The 14,239-nt window shown below is 38.2% G+C and overlaps 3 protein-coding genes across 6 annotated transcripts in view; all 3 read right to left on the reverse strand.

Annotated features, from left to right (window-relative positions):
* LOC141754781 (type-4 ice-structuring protein LS-12-like) overlaps nucleotides 1–14,239 on the reverse strand; it is a 409,136-nt gene that overhangs the window by 47,665 nt on the left and 347,232 nt on the right. The gene's annotated exons all lie outside the window — the stretch shown is intronic.
* Nucleotides 4,056–6,213, reverse strand: LOC141754778 (cathepsin S-like). Its single transcript, XM_074614055.1, has 8 exons — nucleotides 6,078–6,213; nucleotides 5,732–5,853; nucleotides 5,397–5,519; nucleotides 5,145–5,291; nucleotides 4,834–5,058; nucleotides 4,589–4,754; nucleotides 4,346–4,448; nucleotides 4,056–4,237 (listed from the first exon to the last, which is right to left on the reverse strand). Exons 2-8 carry the CDS (start codon nucleotides 5,849–5,851, stop codon nucleotides 4,138–4,140), a joined length of 984 nt encoding a protein of 327 aa, XP_074470156.1. The 5' UTR covers nucleotides 5,852–5,853; nucleotides 6,078–6,213; the 3' UTR covers nucleotides 4,056–4,137.
* On the reverse strand, nucleotides 7,104–13,550 carry ctss1 (cathepsin S, ortholog 1). 3 transcript variants are annotated; one of them, XM_074614053.1, is made up of 8 exons: nucleotides 13,392–13,550; nucleotides 12,858–12,978; nucleotides 12,631–12,753; nucleotides 10,578–10,730; nucleotides 10,094–10,318; nucleotides 9,498–9,663; nucleotides 7,717–7,822; nucleotides 7,104–7,588 (listed from the first exon to the last, which is right to left on the reverse strand). In XM_074614053.1, exons 2-8 carry the CDS (start codon nucleotides 12,975–12,977, stop codon nucleotides 7,489–7,491), a joined length of 993 nt encoding a protein of 330 aa, XP_074470154.1. In that variant the 5' UTR covers nucleotide 12,978; nucleotides 13,392–13,550; the 3' UTR covers nucleotides 7,104–7,488. The 3 variants fall into 3 exon arrangements, with proteins under 3 accessions (XP_074470154.1, XP_074470153.1, XP_074470155.1); XM_074614052.1 differs by having other exon boundaries at nucleotides 12,858–12,998; nucleotides 13,392–13,545; XM_074614054.1 differs by lacking the exon at nucleotides 13,392–13,550 and adding an exon at nucleotides 13,106–13,313 and having other exon boundaries at nucleotides 12,858–12,998.

The following is a 14,239-nucleotide window of genomic DNA, read 5'->3' on the forward strand; positions in this document are numbered from 1 at the left end:
TATCACTACTTCGGTATCATTTCTCCAAAGGTGTACATCAATATGTGTGCTGACAATCAGTGAGTTGAGTATGTGGGTGCTGCTGCTGCCCAGTAGAGTATGTTGTTTGACCTAAAGACGTCCTCTGGATTGTGTGTGTGTGTGTGTGTGTGTGTTCAGGATGTTAGAGGCTTTGGAGTTGTCTGTGGGTGAAGAAAAACACGCACTTCAGAAAGATAGCGGATATTATCTCAGCTATGGGAGCTTGTCTGACCTCTTGACCTGTATTTGTGTGTGTGTGCGTATGTGTGTGTGTGAGAGAGAGAGACTTTAAAAGAATAATTCAACATTTTGATAATTATTGTGAAGATTGATACCACTCTCATGTCTGTGCGTTCATTATGTAGTTGAAGCCAGGAGGTGATTAGCATAGCTTAGCATAAAGACTGGAAACGGGGGGAAAAGCTAGCCTGGCTCTGTTTAAAGGCAACAAAATCTGAAGAAACTGGCAAATAACCCCCCATAAAACCACAACTTGTTGTTTTTACACGTTGGTTTCTGTACGGATTAAATAAAATGGATATAATATGTTAATTAGTGAGCTTTAGAAGTGTTAGTCGGTGGATTTTGCTACCTTTGGATTGAGCCCGGCTAGCCGTTTCTGCCTGTTTCCAGTCTTTATGCTAAGCTAACCTTCATATTTAGCGCAGCTGCACTCATGAAAGCATCAATTTAACTTTGAACAAGAAAGCCAATAAGCTGCATTTCCCAAAATGTCCAATTATTCCTTCAACGGTGTCCACTATAGATTTCTGAGGATCAAAATCTCTCCTTTACTGTCTTGTGTGTATTTAATGAAACCAGTTCGTCCCGTCTTGTTCATATTGAAGAGACTGTTTGGATGTGTCGTTCATGTGCGGATGTATGTACGTTTGTGTATATGTGTGTAAACTGACTCTAAAATCGTCTGTCACATATTTTTCTACTTTTTTCTGTTGCGGTGTTTTCATCCCTGCGATGAATACAGCTCAGTTGGGGACCACAGAAATATATTTACACTAAGAGGAGAAAAAAACAACAATATATGCAGTGTAGAATTTAATGTTGCTGTTCTTCATAATAGACTCGGGTGCTCTTTTGCTGATACAATTCAGTCTTTAAAAAACAAAATTGCATCAAAGATAGTCAGATGACACGTGGGCTATTCTCTTGTTTAGAAAATCTCAAATTCACTAAGACGACTTCGCCCTCTAATCCTTCTGTATTCAACCAATCGTGACGCATGTTTGTATCGTATTGTCTGACTTCTTGGACGTCCTGTATGCCAGCCGTTTTTGTCTAAAGCAAGAACTAGTGTTTTCATTGTTGTATGATGACATAGATTTGTTGCTTGCAGTGATTGTTCTTAATCAAAGTGGGGTTAAAATTGGTGAAACTTGAGTATGTGTTCTGAAAGTAAGTTAGTGGTGACTGTGCTCCTTGTTTACCTCGGACCCAGGTAACTCTTTTTTTATATATATACATATATAAGCCTGAATTTCTGAGGAGGATGCTTGTTATTGTGCAATTCATCTTGTCACAGAGGTGCAAGATACGGCCGGAAAAGGGCAATACGCTTAAGGCGAAGGGAGCAGAAAATGTGCGTAAATTAAGAACAATTTGACATAAACTCGTTTGTCCTCGTGAGTCTGTTTTTAAAAAGGGGAAAGTGTGAGCAATAAAGTGGACACTTTCCCCAATTCTGAGGAAACAGGACGTCTGTTAAATCCAAAAGGACCACGGTTTATCAACTCACCAAAAGAGCCCCCTCTGTCAAATTGAAGCTCCTGTCCAAAATGTAAAAGTTTACTATTTAATGTTATTATGTGTAGAATTTGCATTCTATATATATATGTATAAACTGATCAAAAGGGTCACTGGTTTGAGTTTTATCTATAATGATGGCAGTGATACGGGATGTGTTAGCGAACACCAGCCTGAAGACTTCCTTTAATGAAGGCGGTCTGATAGAGATGGAGGACTTTTTATGGCATGGTTTGTGTCTCCTCGACTCTTTAAGAGCACACAGATCAGTTCTGGGCCGACCCATGCCAGAAAACAACTCCTTCATCTGCAACAAACTGCGAGAATCCTTCACTGTAGTTCAGACTGAAGGAATTTATGTTTGCGTTTTCTTTAGTTTGACTCTGACCTGTTTATTAAATGATAAAAAGTTCTACTTTAAATGTGAGTTCAATTGAAAAAAATCAATGTACCGTGTGTAGAAACTGTAGATGTTTGTACGTGCAAGTTTGGACTTTGTGGAACAAAAGATCACGGAAAATGATTCCAAAAAAAAGTTCAATATGACACAAAAATCTATTGTGTGTTGTCTTTATGTTTTGTAAATGAAGACTGAAAATCTTGGTACATTCAGTATTTATTACTTCTGGTTATTGAGAATATTTTAGTGATGCTGAAAAGGTGCTGTATTTATTTTACGTGAGAGTTGTTCATCATGCTGGGATTTGCACTTTTGTGCCATTTATCCAGTTCTATGAAGAAAATGATAAATCATAATGGAAATAAAACTTGAAGAAAGAAAAGCAATGTCATGATTTGCATTACACAGCATGAAGTCAACAATTCAGAGTTTTTCTTCAAACTGTCAGTAGGTCATACTTTGCAACGGTAGGTGTGGACTCGAGTCACAAATTTGATGACTTCAGACTTAACAAAATATAAAAAAGACTTGCAACTTGACTTGGACTTTAACACCAGTTACTTCACTTGGATTTGAGCCTTTTGATTTGAAAATACTTGATACATTCCCCCAAGCCCAAAGATTAAAACGTACGTTATTTAAAAAGTGTACCACTAATCAATTCATGTCCCCTCATTTCCAGAATCAACTAAAGTTAACGCAAGTCATTCCCAGCAAGTTGATTGGTTAATTCCCCAGATCTACTTTGTTTGAACCGATCCGACAGCATCCGGTCAAGTAGCAGGAGAGAACCATGAAGAACTAACGCTACGTTACTGAGTGCCAGTTGGAAAAAAAAAAGATACCAAAGATATTTCGTTCGCGTATCAAAACCTTTGCAGTGGTCAACAAAAAACATTTCAATATGCAAAACGAAAATTACAGACGGAGACGCAAATGGCATTACATTTGGTGATGAGCACATTATGACTTGTTTAGGACTCAAAACTCAAATTTTAGGACTCGAGTGCAAAGACTTAATTGTGACTTGCTCCCACCTCTGGCATCTATCGGACGGTGTCACAGGATGAACTTGAAAGATTAATTGGCAAAAACTGTCACAAAATTGTTTTGCACTTTGATTTTTTCCTCACTGTTTAATTTAAAGAGGCTTTCTTCAAACTACTCACAGGCCCATATTATGTACATTGAAAACAGTTGTACTTGCTCTAATCATTCCTCCTGTTCATACTGGCCGTTAAAAGATCCTTCCTAACATGCTTCCAGTGTAAGTGATGGGGGACAAAATCCACTAATATGTTGCTTCAACATCTGACAGATTAAGTGGGCATCTACCAAAGAAGTCTTTATTAGGATACACAAAGCACAACAGAGAACTGTAACTTAAGGAAATGCATATAGAAATATCTAACGCAACTGCAGAAGCCTCATTAACTTTGACATTTTGATTTTATCCATCACTTACTAGAAGTGATGACGAAGGGTTGCAAGTAGACCTTGCTTTGAATTAAGGGGTCATAAGCAGTAAAAGCTGGGAACCACTAACCTAGTGCAGTTTCTCAACAGATCTGTGTGGTCTATATTGTTATTGCCAGGGGATCTGTGACAGCAACTTGAAACAGCCAGCTTGTGTGGCATTTTGTTCGGGCTTCAAATGTGTTTTAAGAACCAACAACTGGCTGGCCTGCTTTACATATTACTGATGTATAAACAGGCTAAATGACTTCAATATCTGGCTTGTTTATGCACAAATTAATTAAACATGCAGCTGGGGATGCTTGTCTCATCACGAGGTTCCAGTACTTGAAAAAGGTTGAGCACAATTGATTTAGCAGCTGCAGTCATTAAGTTACAAAAAAAAAAAATCCACAAATTGAGGATCAAAAGATTTATTTAAAATAATGTCCAAAGCAGTGTTGAGAAATGTAGGCTGCATTCAAAAATTGAGTTGTTGATCACATGATGGGGAAACAAGCATAGTGAGCGATGCCACACTGGTTGCGTCGGTTCCGAGCCATCTTGATGTAGCCTTCCTCTCCGTACTTTTCACCCCAACTACAATGGAACAATATTAAGATCATAAAATTAAATGAATAAATCAAGAAACATGTAAATACAATTCCTATAATCCATTGAACATCATCAAAATCTTCCCAGAATCACCTGTTTTTGATCAGCCAGTAGTCGTACCCTCTCTCTGTGCCATAGCCCACAGCCAGCACCCCATGGTTCACATTGTGGGTGCATGTGTGGTCCCTGTACACACCTGTAGAGCCACGCAAAACAGGAAGCAAAACTGAGCTCAAGTTGAAAGCAGACATCCAAAAAAAAAAAAAAAGAACAACTCACTTCCTTACATCAAAATAAAATGTGTATTTTTAAAAGAGATATGAAGCCACTACTCACCGTGACGGTAGAAGACAAACTTGGGCCTGGAGGCGTCAATTGCTACCGAGATAGGGCCGATGCTAGCTAGAGCTTCCCTCAATGCAAACTCATCTCCCTCCGGTAATAAGGTGTAGCTCGAGCAGTTAGCAGCCTGGTACTGTGAGTTATACTTGCATTCACGACGCTGAAAAGAAAGCAATGTGCTGGGGGAGTTAACAATCAAGGTTTAACATTTTAACACATGCATCGTCTCGGAAGTTCACCTTGCCAATGTAGGGGTAGGCTGCTTCAGAAGCTATGCCTTGGTTTTCAATGATGTATTGGAATGCGTTTGTCATGAAGCCACCATTGCACCCATGGTTGCCGTATCTCACGGAGCAATCCACCAGGTTCTGAGGACTGAGGGATACCAGGACGCCTGTAGACTTCTTGAGTTGCCCTTCCAGAGCGCCAACAGCACTGAAGGCCCAACAAGAGCCACAAGAACCCTGGGAGATAGAGAAGTTGCCCATGTAGACCGCCTCTTCTTCAAAAGACAACCAAGTTCTGATGTTAATGTGTGCTGATGCCTCACCTGCTTTTTGACCTCCGTTACCAGGCCTTCATTCCTCCAGTCCACTGATGGTGGTAGCAATGTGTTGACCTTGACCTTGGAAGGAACCCTCTCCAGGTCAAAGGGCACGACAGTACCCGTCAGTGTGCTGATGATCTCCTCAGTGGTCTACAAATGAAGAAAATGATCAGTTCTTTCCTTATGCATTTGTTTGTTGGCATGGCTTTGAGGTTAAACCACTTGGGGGAGTAAATAGGTGACTAGTCTACTCACCAGGTCTCCCAGGTGGTTCATTGCCAGCTCATAGGTGTGTAAGCCCAGGGAGGTTTCCAGGTTATGGACATTAATCATTTCCAAGTTTTCTTCCCATATCCGCCTGCGACCCAACTCCTCAATCTGGGAACACAGCATTGACATTCAACCACATGCGATACTTGAGTTATTTATCCGTTACACTTATCAGATACCATGAGGTGAAGACACAGAAGGTGTACTGTGTGCATGTAAAAGGAGAATAGTCTTCACACATCCACACACTGTTAAGCCAGTCGAAACAAACAAAGTGTTAAGAGTGACTAGGTTGACTTGGTTTAAGACCTTAGTTTTACCTGGTGAGAATAGACTTTATTATGCATCTTCTTCCATAGTGCCCAGTGTCCATCCAGTTCTGAATTGATAACGGCCGCTGCAAATCCACACACGATGGTGAGGAACAGGCTCCGAAACATCTCTGGAGTTAGAGGAAAAGATCAACTTGTCATTAAAACAGAAAACAAATGTGTTTTTTTATAAAATCAGACTAAAGGCCTGGCAGCTTGCAGCAGCTTTCATTGAAACACCACCAATTCATCAATTAACAGAGAAAACCAAAATCATCAGGAACCAAAGTGAGCAATGAAAAGAAATGTCAGTAATGCTCATTTGATGACATTCAGATGCTGAAATGTTACCAACCTGAGGAGATCACCAGGGGGAAAACCCAGGCTGAAGCTCAGAGTATTTATGTATCACCATGCTCACTGCACACCTGCAAATCATTACACCTGCAATAACTGATTATACCACTAAGGTGCAGCAGAGACAAGTTGTAAACACAACACTGACCTATCAATATCAGCTGCTGCTTCTGATACTACTAATAATAGTGGTGGCACAACACAAAGCATACTACAGTACTAGCTTAGTAGCTTATATGTATGTATATGTAAGCCTAATGATCCTCTTCATCCCTGTACTACCAATACTTTCATTAGATTGATTAGCCAAATCAGATTAAAAACTGTATTTTTCTTTTCAGTTTGTTTATTTAATTAAATGTTATCAAAACAATAAAACACAAAGGAGTCCAAGGAGGCTGAATATCTTTATAAACACTTTTAAAAACCTGTCTTTGTACCACTCTCTTTTCAAAATAAGCTCAATAAATTACCATAACTTTACTTGTTGGAGAAAATAGTGAGGTCTGATGAAGAATAACAAGGAAAAGAAGATAAATTAGACACAGGCTGATTGTGGCAAAAATGATTTGGACTGAAATACCTGTATATTTACCACCGAGACCAAAAGGAATCCAGTTTATAAAAAGTTTATTGTTCTCACCTATGATATGATTAAATATATTTATTTAATAATAAAATAGCTCTACTACAACAATGACACCTACTCAAACTAACAATATAACTACTACTACTACTACTACTACTAATAATAATATATCATTCCCATGTGGGCAGATAAGAGATATTTGATATCTTTGTATGTTTCTTCCATTATCATAAATAATAATAATAATAATAATAATAATAATAATAAAAATGTATTTATAGCACTTTTCAAAGCAGATATTCCCAAGTGCTTCACAAGACAATAAAAGCATTAAAATAAAGTAAAAAATAAGGTAACTGTATAAACATAACATCACAGAACATATCAATAAAAATAAAGTAGTAAAATGGTTGAACAAGGTGATAAAAAAACAAGTTTGATAAAGAGTTTTATTAAATACATAAAAGTACACTGTAACACACCAAAAGCAAAGCCAACATTTAAATATTAACATTTAAATAAATACATCAAATTGATTAAATAAAGAGATTTCCCCCCTCCCCCCCCAAAAAGACACAGATTGAAAGGCGAGAGCTTATTGAAACTCAGAAATGTATAAGTAAGTATTTATAAAAATATATATATATATATATCAATGAGAGAGGCCACCAAAGCAGATACAGTAATTTAGCAAAATTTACTTTTGGCAGTGTTTTTGACTTCCAGGACAACATCTACAGTTTCAGTGTTAATCTGGTCTCTGATATTAAAGTAAACTAAATTCTACTAGGATGATTCAAGTGATTCATGGGTCACATTTTCACAGCGTAGGGTAGACTGCAAAACTGGCAATGCCACAGAGATTATTCTTGTTTCTGGCAATTCGAATGAAGCCTTCTTCTCCCCATGCAGTTCCCCAACTGAAATCACAAAACCACTCACATTTAATATTTAACACCGGTCATACATTTCTTTTCACATGTGGGGTAAACACATGTTTTACAGGTGAACTCCTGTAAAACTTTGTGGCCAGAAAAGTCAAACTCACCTGTTTTTCACGAGCCAGAAGTCTTGTCCTGCGTCTGTGCCGTAGCCCACAACCAGGACAGCATGATTTATGAACTTTGGGTCGCAGTTTGGTACGTTGTATAAACCTGAAAGATGCATAAGATTAATAATATAATATCTTCTTTTCTATGCACCCTGGAAGTAGATGAAGTCGTGCAGAAACCCCCTACACTGCTTCTACAGTACTACTGCTAATATCTGACACTTAAGTTAGAAATCATTCATCCCTTGTGTGTAGTTATTATCTAAATTGGGATTTTGGGAATGCTAACCATTTCATCGCATTATTTAGAAGCTCTACTATCTACTAAACTAATTTAACTGAGAGTTCATGCTGTAAAATCACTCCTTTTCTCATTATTGTTTATCACTCCTGACAGCTTCCGGTCTATTAGATAAGTGATTAGTAAATCGTGATGTAAGTGCCACACAAAGCTGCCCTTGTTCCCCTCTAAAGATCTAATCCAATTAGATTTAAAAGTGCAATCAATAATTTATTTAATGGTGCACACATTTATGTAAAGACAGAAGTGTGGAAGGCCTTGTAGAAATCTTTGAAAAGTGTATTTTGTACACTCTGAATAAACACAAATATCACAAATGTGAGCTTTTAGCACGCCCCACAATAGTTCAACCTTGAATCTGTCATTCCTTGGAGAGTTTATGACATTAAAATTCTAGTCAAAAATCTAGTTTTGTGAACAATTCCTGTGCTGTAGTGACAATATTTTAGCTGAACAAACCATGTTTAACTGCAGAGTGGAGCCTTCAATACACGTTGGATATGGCAATGATTCTCAAAAACACTGAATCTTTGCATGTAAACTATTAATTATAAATTGATAAACTCAGTCACTACTTTATTTCATTTACAAAGAGATGCACCCCGTCAGTGTATGTGCCCTCTCAAAGTAGTGCTATGATGTTGGATGTTACAGGGACTGTGATAGATGCAAATGCAGATGCCACTGTCCAGATTGCATAAAAGCCTAATTCAGATTTTATGCATATGGTGGCGTGTTCTTTATATATATATATGACAGTTTACTAGATTAAAGTCTACATATCTTGCAATACCCTAATATTGAAGCAATAGAAACTCATTATTGTCTATACCTGCTGTCTGTCTGCATCTCTGAATGGGATTGTACTGATGTTTATTGTATGTTTTGATTATATGTGCTGTCTCTGCATGATTGTACTGATGTTTTACTGTTCTCTTTTATCTTTATTGATCTATCTTGTTTCTTCTCTGTCTTAACTCTTTCCTTTTAATCAATGTGCTGTAATGTATTGTTCTTTTTAGGGTGCCTATTGTCATCAGGCCGGGGACTACAGCTGGATATTAGCCATGTTGGCTAAAGCTGCCCTTTTTACTGTTATTGCTACAGTCAATTAATTGGGATTTTCCACGATATAATAAACTAATAAACTAAACTAAACTAATACATCTTTAAGCATTGGATTTTCCCTAAATAGCAGTTGACATTTTTGCAAAACAGAATTTTTTTAAAAGTTCACTATAAGATAAACAGAACAGAAAATGTCTGTAAAGCCTGAACTATTTTTGGCAACCAATATAAAATATAATATTCTGCTTAATGTCATGTCATCCATTGAATACACAAAGAAAGGTCATGCACCTGCCTTCATTCACTACAACAACCAACGTGTATAGTTTTCTCAGGTGTGACTCAGAGCTACAGTACTACTAACCCATCACTCATCAGTTCACCTCTTCCTCGCATTAAAGGACCTCACCTCCTTTGTAGAAATGAAACGATCGCAGCATGGCGTTCACGGCCACAGCGACCGGCCCCACTGATGCCACTACAGTCTGCAGAGTCTTCTCATCTCCTCGTGGGAGGATGTGTAAATCAGAGCAGTAGCCGGCCTTTCCCGCCACAGAATACCGACATTTCCTGTCCTACAAATAGAAATGAGTTACAAAATATATTATGTATCACTATTTAATCAAACTGGTAAATATTATGCCTGCTTTTTTGTCTTAAAAAAAACACGATTATGCACAATATTCATGCAAGCGCACTGCATATGTGTGAATATTAATATGCAAATTAAATTCTCTTATCACTAAAAAAAAGAGCTGTTTTACTTGTTTAAACACAATTCCAGCTCATTAAGTCATTAAAGTATTTAGGAAATGACACATGGCATGATGCTATGTCTTAAAGTTGTGTATCAGATATTTTGAAAATACTGAACATCCACACTGTAATAAGTGAAATAAAGACAGAAAGAAACAAGAAAGGAAGGAAGGAAAGAAAGAAGCAAGCAAACAAGAAACAAAAAAAACATTTTAAGCACATTTTAAGCCAGATCAATAATGAACCGACCTTGTGTTCGTAGGGGTAAAAGCTCTCTGAGTCGACGCCTTGGTTGCGGATGACGTAGCGGATGGCTTTTGAGATGTATCCTCCTCTGCAGCCGAGATTTCCATCCTCGGTGCTGCAGTCCACCAGGTTCTGTGGGCTCAGGGGAACGAGGACACCTGTTCGCTTCTTCATCTGGCCCTCAAGAGCTCCCATAGAGCTGAAGGCCCAGCAGGACCCACACAGACCCTTGAAATAGAGAAATTATGTTTATTACCATAGGTTATTTATTAAGGCTGTCCTCAACCAAAGAATGTCTTAGTCGACTAACACTACAAATCTTGTGTTTACCCGATATGTGATCATAAGTTTCTTGGAAATAAGTCATTCAGCATGAAAAAAAGTATAAAAATGACTAATCAACTAAAGAAATCTTAGTCAACAAAGACCAAAACAACCGACTAGTCAACTAATCGACTAAACTAGCTGATCTCAAATCGTTGCTTACCTGGTTTCGGACTGGACTGACCAGGCCACTCTTCCTCCAGTCTACACTCTGAGGAGTCAATAAGCCACTTGCTTCCTTAAAAGTGCTGTTTCTGAAATTAATAGGGTCCTCCAGCTTCAGGCCGTTCAGCTTCTCATTGATTTCCTCAGCTGTCTTAACAGAAAAGAGGTAAATATATGAACTACACATGAAGGAAATATTATAATGTTAAAGTTTAGTGATGACGTCTTCACAGCAGTGCTATTGCGAACTTTGAACACATTTAAAATTGCAATATTGTGTATTTACAGCAGTTTAAGGACACTCCTCTTCTAAAAGGTCCTCTCAAAGTGCAGTGAAACAGCCCTACTAGCATATACAATGAAGGTTCCTCCACCCTCCCAGTAATAGGTTTAGACAAAGGTTTTATTTTGCACATGGTGTCCCTCATACAGAAGCAAGCAATCATAAAATTAACCACAAGTTCCTCTGAATCTTATTAAGTTTAAACTTCTGCCTTTCGAAGAAAGAGAACAAAATAGACCACAAATCTAACATCACTTTTATTTTATTCATTATAACGCCACATCAGGTCCAGCATCTCACTTCTTCCCCCTTTTTTTGCTGTACAGTCCTGCTGTGTTGGTGTCAAATTTGACTCTCGACTTTGTTTTATAGATCAAATCAAAAACAGTGGCACAACAAAAAGACACAACCTTTGCACCACACTAGATACTAGTTTGCATGTTCATATACCTTTTATGTAACTTTATTAGCCTTCCCAGATGTACTCTACATCACAATAGTCCTGATTGTCCAGATTGGCACAGCCATACTGGATTAAATTAATCAGATTGCATTAAGGAGGATGAGAGCTGCTCTGTAGGTTAAGGTTTAATTTAAGCCACGGAGGGTGAAGGTTTAAATCCAGATTAACAGTATTGGTCATCCGTCTTGCACCAGCAGAGGTCAATGAGTGTGAATGCACTATAACTAGGTTATAATGTCAAGCATATGGTCCTGGGAGGGAGAGAAGCCAGTTCAGTGACATAATGTTCAGTGACATCATTTTGTATCCACGAGAGATCTCTCAGATACATTTCTGTCTTAAATAGTGACATGGTCAACAATGTCTGAGTGCTCCACTTTGGTACTGTATTTTCACATTAGGGATCTTTTATTGTCAGCATAAGGCTACTTTCGTGAGTTATAAGTCATGGGATGGATACAATACCGCTGCTATAAAGGGCAATAAAACTACAACTTCTTTAGGTTTAGGCAACAAAACTACAACTTATCTAGGTTTAGGCAAAAACAAAACAGTTAAGTTTAGCGAAAAACACCATGTTACAAACACGGGATGTGAACTCCGGTCTCCTCCTTTAGGTTTAGGCAACAACACTACAACTTCTCTCCTGGGTGAAAACCCTGTGTTTTGTGTCTCATCCATCTTCCCCAACCTCCATCCCTTATGGAGTTTCACACTGTCTAAACTACAGTGCCTGACTTCCACTTCTGCTCCTGTCATTATTACTACGATCGCTAGAGGTCACTGTCATGTTCTTTTATACCTTCTTTCAGTGATCTACCATATGAATAGATGATAAAACCTGCCAGTGGGTGTAGTAGGCCCCTATTGACCCACATCTATGGGGCTTATAGCGACTGATAACCCCTATTTAATAGCCTGAAAACAGTCCACTGCAACCCACAGCCAAGCAACAGCAGAAGAACCTCCCTGAGTTATTATTAATCATAATTAATTATCTGTCATATGATGCGAGCAAATAAGTAGTTGAATGAGCGACAACATATTTTTGGTAATTAGCTTTGGATTTATCTCCATCAAGATACTGTCAAAAAAAAACAATTATTTGCATGTCTAAACCTACATTCATGCTTTAATACAACCCTGTTAAAGACATTTAAATGTTACTGACGAATTACAAACCGACTAAGATTTAAGACATGTCCGTCTCGTTAGGGATCTGAAAGCTAAAAAGTTTACACAACCAACCTGTTTTCTGAGCAGGAGACCGGAAATGCAAACAGTTGCTTTGGAGCAGATTCTTACCATGTCAGACAGATGATTGAGTCCCATTGTGAAGCTGTGTTTTCCTGCTGAGGCCTCCTGGTTGTGTCTCAACACCAGCTGCATGTTCTTCTCCCACACTGCTCTCCTGAAATCGACCTCAGTCTGAAACAAAAACCCGGACTGAACGATCTAAAGCCATATGTGTACACATCTGTGTGTGTGTATGACGACAACAGAGAGAGAAATTAAGGTTTTCACAATCCTACCTGATTATCATAAACCTTGTGATGTTTGATCTGCCAGTCTTCCCACACTTCATTTAAGGCAGACGCAGCGTGGCCGAGGACCGGAAAGGTCAAAAGCAACACGGAACACAAAACGTGCATCCTGAAGAAGAAAAAACAAATCTAGTCACATTTTATGAGCAGATATGTCCCAGTTTATGTAATTCCTCCTGGAACTGAAACGATTAGTAGATGAATACACTTTCGTTTTTTTGTCTTATGTGATAAACTGAAAATATTTAAGTTTTTGACTGTACAAACTGGACAAAACAGCAATTTGAGGCGTGTAAAACTTTGATGTGAAAGCAGGAAATGAAGGAGGCTGTTTTCTAGCATTGCAGTCGTTTAAAAAAGATTTCTTCACCTCAAAGAGGAGAAGTTCAAACCTGCAATCTCTGAGCCGCTTTATCAAATCGTTTCTACCCTCTTATGACCTGTTTATTCCACATATAGACATTAGCTTTTGGTTTTTACTCAGCCAATCTAAATGAATTACTCAGGAGAGTTAGCATTTACCTTGTTGCAGAAGATTGAGCAGGTTTATTTTGTCCTGGCAAGAAAGTGCAACCGTTTCTAACGGACCCAGAGAACCTTCACACTCAAAAGAGGAAGTATAGTTTTTTTTATCTTCGCTTTTCAGTGCGTCTGCTCTCTAGCTCGTCATGTGAAACCAATTTACAAGCAGCTGCAGTGGCCAAAATACCCTTCTAGTAGCAGAGCGGGAAGTGACATGATTGAAATACATGTAAATGAAACTGCTTGTGGAGGAAAGTACATAAGAAAAAACCCTGTGGATGGAAATGATTTGGAAAATCCTACAGATTATTTGTGATCATTAAACTGTGATAAATTGACAGAAAAGACCATCTATCAACATTTTCTAGTTCAGTATTAAATCACTTCAACAACACACTGAATTATTTTTGACTTTGACAACATGGGGTAACCCTTGCTATTTGGCAAAAACAAGAATTCACATTTACTGCTAATGAAGCGAATTTCTAATAGTGTCAGACTGAGTTTGTTATGAGAACTGCAATTAGTTTGAACTTTCTGAGGACACGAATCTTCACACCATCAAGGCTATACACATTCGAACATACTGGATTTATAAATGGACATGGAGTGGTTTAACCTCTTGTGTTCTCTTGACTAACGTGCTGCTATATTTTGTGGATTATTGTGAATTCCTGCTGTTGTGAGAAGTTGTCGTGTGAAGTTTTGAGTGTAAAAAACAAAGTCAGTTTACATCTTTAGTGTGAACCTCCTCCCCAGTGCTTCATATTTACAGCTGTTTCTATATGTACAGTACATATGTTAACACATACTGTAAAGCAAACAAATAAACAACAACAACAACAACA

Source organism: Sebastes fasciatus, chromosome 17 (assembly GCF_043250625.1).
Source record: "Sebastes fasciatus isolate fSebFas1 chromosome 17, fSebFas1.pri, whole genome shotgun sequence".
In the NCBI taxonomy this organism is placed as follows: domain Eukaryota; kingdom Metazoa; phylum Chordata; class Actinopteri; order Perciformes; family Sebastidae; genus Sebastes; species Sebastes fasciatus.

What these genes read in the sequence shown, in the direction of transcription:
- LOC141754778 (XM_074614055.1), bottom strand. Translation starts at nt 5,851, where the DNA reads ATGTTTCGGAGCCTGTTCCTCACCATCGTGTGTGGATTTGCAGCGGCC. An exon ending in TAACGGAGGTCAAAAAGCAG is followed by an intron (nt 5,059 to 5,144) that starts GTGAGGCATCAG and finishes TCTATCTCCCAG; the next exon opens with GGTTCTTGTGGCTCTTGTTG. An exon ending in GTTTGTCTTCTACCGTCACG is followed by an intron (nt 4,449 to 4,588) that starts GTGAGTAGTGGC and finishes GTGGCTCTACAG; the next exon opens with GTGTGTACAGGGACCACACA.
- ctss1 (XM_074614053.1), bottom strand. Translation starts at nt 12,977, where the DNA reads ATGCACGTTTTGTGTTCCGTGTTGCTTTTGACCTTTCCGGTCCTCGGC. An exon ending in TCAATCATCTGTCTGACATG is followed by an intron (nt 10,731 to 12,630) that starts GTAAGAATCTGC and finishes TTTTCTGTTAAG; the next exon opens with ACAGCTGAGGAAATCAATGA. An exon ending in TCAGTCCAGTCCGAAACCAG is followed by an intron (nt 10,319 to 10,577) that starts GTAAGCAACGAT and finishes CTCTATTTCAAG; the next exon opens with GGTCTGTGTGGGTCCTGCTG.